Source organism: Temnothorax curvispinosus, unplaced genomic scaffold (assembly GCF_003070985.1).
Source record: "Temnothorax curvispinosus isolate PA1 unplaced genomic scaffold, ASM307098v1 QBEX01008642.1, whole genome shotgun sequence".
In the NCBI taxonomy this organism is placed as follows: domain Eukaryota; kingdom Metazoa; phylum Arthropoda; class Insecta; order Hymenoptera; family Formicidae; genus Temnothorax; species Temnothorax curvispinosus.
The window spans coordinates 1184-4500 of NW_020218422.1; the positions used below are offsets into that span (position 1 = coordinate 1184).

Sequence of the window (3317 nt, forward strand, 5' to 3'; positions counted from 1 at the left end):
GAGTGTGAATGGGCTGTAGTCAATCGCAACATGGTCTATCAAACCCCTACCGATATATGTAATAAGAAAAATATGTAAAAGTTTTTTGGTTAAATCTTACTTCTGAATCTTCCAATATGTTAATACTGGATTCTCCTACATCAGGATGTCCATGAATACTAGTTGAACACATAATATTAAGGACTTGTTCTTCTTGTGATGTCAATGTCTCTGTATTTTGTGTACCACCTCCTGTTGCTGTCATAGATTGCTTTATAACGGTATGTTTTTTTTTACTGCGTGATTGAAAGTCGTGCCAGCACTAGAAGATTTTTTTAAATCAATATTGAAAGGTTATATTGATATATATTTTATATATATATATATATATATATATATATATATATATATATATAATTAGTTTTATTTTATTAATATAGAAATATAACACCTTACGCCAACCTTTCCAGTCCTTTTTAGCGCCATTTACTGAATTTAAGATTTCAGTTATTTTGTTCCACAAACGTACAGAATCTTTCATGGTAAAGGAAGATGTAAACTTTCCTTTTAATAATTCATTGTGCTATTCATGAACTCTATTAATAGTGTTCTTTGCTCATTTGTGATATTTGCACATCTTTTTTTTCTCTGCAAGCTATCCATCTGTAATACAAAACAACATATAAAGAAAGTTATTAATATGTATCATTAGTAATACAATTTCACAACAGTAACTTTGCCATAAAATAAGTGGCAGCGACAGCCAGAACAAAGCTTACCTTAGAGACGGCGACCACGGAACGCGCGTATGCGCGATCTACATCAGCCGATGGAGTAACGAGGAAGACAACTACCGGACGAAGCCACGACCGGAGAGCGCCGAGGCAAGGACGCGACGGACACCGCGCGCGGAAATGGCAATCCGTACGCGTTAGGCGATGTGCCGTGAGCGCGAGCTGAGCGACGGAACACCGACGAGGAAGAGACACCAGTGGACGCAGCCCGAGAGAAGCGACGATCACGACGAGGACCTAACCTAACAGAAAAATGTAGAAACGTTAAAACTTTACTTTCAAAAATTATATAATATGTACTTCCAATTTTAGAAAACATTTATTTATAAGTATAAGAAAATATATTGTATTAAAAGTAACAAATAATGTTTTTTAGAAATTTATAACCTATACATTACAAGTCACAAGAATACATCTATTATTAAGATAAAGATTTTATGTGTGTGTTAAAAAGAAAATTGTATAAATGTTATAATAACTTTTTCCCTTCAGTTTTATTAATTATTCTATCAATTAAATATAAAATTTTAATTAAATATAATACAATACCTTCTCAATCAATATACATTGCACGATGCTTCTGATCGATATTTGTAGGAATGTACTTACATTTTCCGACGTTGCCAAACATAAATCAGTGCAATGGAAAGCGTATACTAGCGTATACGTTTCCAATTGCGAATACTACACTTTTACGTTCAAGAATACCGTGTCAGAAACGTATGCGCATCTTCGACCATTCGAATCGTGCGTATGCGCAAATTTGCGAGTGATTCGAGAATAGAGCCCCTGGTCACCCCTCGTCATTAACCAACGACGGGTACCAAAATATTAAAGAAGAGGAAGCAGAGGATGGGACAGATAAGAAGAGGAGGAAGCAGTCGAGTCCCACGGAGGATCCTCCTGAGACCCCGACTGACGATTTGTGGAAAAGTGGGGGCCTCCTAGAAAGGAGGATTGACGGCCTATCCGGAGATAAATTGTTGAAGAGGGCTAAGAAATTTTTGTATTTCTACTTAGCTCCTCCAGAGGATGACGGTACAGTGAATGTGGAGATGGAAGGATATGCGGATATAGTGGACGAGGTAGTAAGAACTCTTGAACGCAAGTGGCAGACTGCCCGTAAGAGGGAAAAAACAGAGAGGGATAAGAGGTTGAAACTGGAGGGAGACGTGGCTGTATTAAAAGCCCGACTTATAGGAATGGAGAAGATCAAGAATCCAACTAAGGTGGCAACCCGGGAGGCTGCAACTCAGATTCGGGTGCACTCCCGGTTAAGAGGGAAAGTGTTAGAAGCGTGCTCGAAGGAATTTGAATCCATGGAAGTGGATGAGGTAGTGGAACGGGTGGAAAAGCGGGACGTGGCCACTCAGGTTAGGTTTCACCCCGCGTTAAACACAGGTGTTGTGACGCCCCGGAAAGCGGGACAAACGACGATCGTGGACTGAGCGCGGGACTTTGTGCCCGCGTGGATGCCCTCGATCGCAAGATGGATGAAGTCGTGAGGGAGTTACGCTCTCTTACGGGACAGAGGACCGGCGCTCCCTCCGGCTGGGAAGGTTGGCGGGAGGGGCGCTCCCAGAGGTGGAGAAGCTCCCGGTGTGCTTCCTTCTCCTCCGGCAGGTAGGCTAGAGAGGGGGGAGGTAGCTGGGGAAAACGGGGGAGGGGGCGCTGCGGATCCTACTTCCTTAACCGCCAGACAAATTATGTCTGGTCGGGGCGGGGGTGGGGGTACTGGGCGTGTCCCTCCAACCGCTAGAGGGGGAAAGGGGGCTAAGACTGCGGGGCCGCTCCCGCCCAGAACGGCGGCGGTGATTATCACCGTTCCCCGGGGCGGAGCGGTTTTGTATGCCGAGGTTCTAAGGGCGACGAGGGAGAAAGTCTCCCTCGCCGCCATAGGGATTGAAGACATTAATTGTCGAAGGGCGGTAACCGGGGGCGTGGTGTTAGAGGTCCCTGGCGAAGGCGCCAAGCAGAAGGCGGACGTCCTGGCGCGGCAGATTAGTGCTGTGCTAGAGGGGTCCGAAGTGAGGGTCGCCAGGCCCAGCAAGAGCGTGGAGTTGCGATTAAAGGGCCTGGACGACTCGGTCACCATTTGGGAGATAGCGGCCGCCATCGCCGCAGTTGGCGGTTGCGAAGGGGGGGATGTGAAAGTCGGGGAGATCCTCCGTCCCCCTAGGGGTATGGGAATCGCCTGGGCGCGATGTCCTGCGGGAGTCGCGTCTAGCGTAATGAAGGCAGGGCTCAGGGTGGGCTGGAGCATACCGAAAGTAGAGCTGCTCCAGACTGGGCTCTGTGCGCCTCCCCGGTGGACCGCAGCGGGCGTTGTTACCGCTGCGGGCAGAGCGGCCACCGGACTGGCCGATGCTCTGCGGCGGCCCCGAAGTGTCCGTTTTGGGGTTGCCGGCTGAGCATTGGCTTGGGAGGGCTGGGTGTTCCCGCCCGAAGACAAATGGGAGGGTGGAGAAGCGGGATTCGATGAGAAGAGAGAAACCCGCCTCTTCAGCGGGAGGTACGGCTCCTGCAGAAGGAGGAATGGAGGAC

At 47.3% G+C, this 3317-nt stretch overlaps 2 protein-coding genes across 2 annotated transcripts in view; one reads left to right on the forward strand and one right to left on the reverse strand.

Annotated features, from left to right (window-relative positions):
* Nucleotides 1-553, reverse strand: part of LOC112458060 — a 1703-nt gene extending 1150 nt beyond the window's left edge. The window contains exons 1-2 of the mRNA XM_025021472.1: nt 431-553; nt 101-301 (exon numbers count right to left, since the gene is read on the reverse strand). Of these exons, the coding sequence (XP_024877240.1) occupies nt 101-301; nt 431-520 (291 nt within the window). The 5' untranslated portion in view covers nt 521-553. The remainder of the gene's footprint in view (nt 1-100; nt 302-430) is intronic.
* Nucleotides 554-2479: 1926 nt separating this feature from the next.
* LOC112458059 lies at nt 2480-3184 on the forward strand. Its single transcript, XM_025021471.1, has one exon. The coding sequence runs from the start codon at nt 2480-2482 to the stop codon at nt 3182-3184; it is 705 nt and encodes a 234-aa protein (XP_024877239.1).
* The last annotated feature ends 133 nt before the right edge of the window (nt 3185-3317 follow it).

Excerpts from the sequence above, each read along its gene's own strand:
- LOC112458059 (XM_025021471.1), top strand. The coding sequence starts at position 2,480 with ATGTCTGGTCGGGGCGGGGGTGGGGGTACTGGGCGTGTCCCTCCAACC.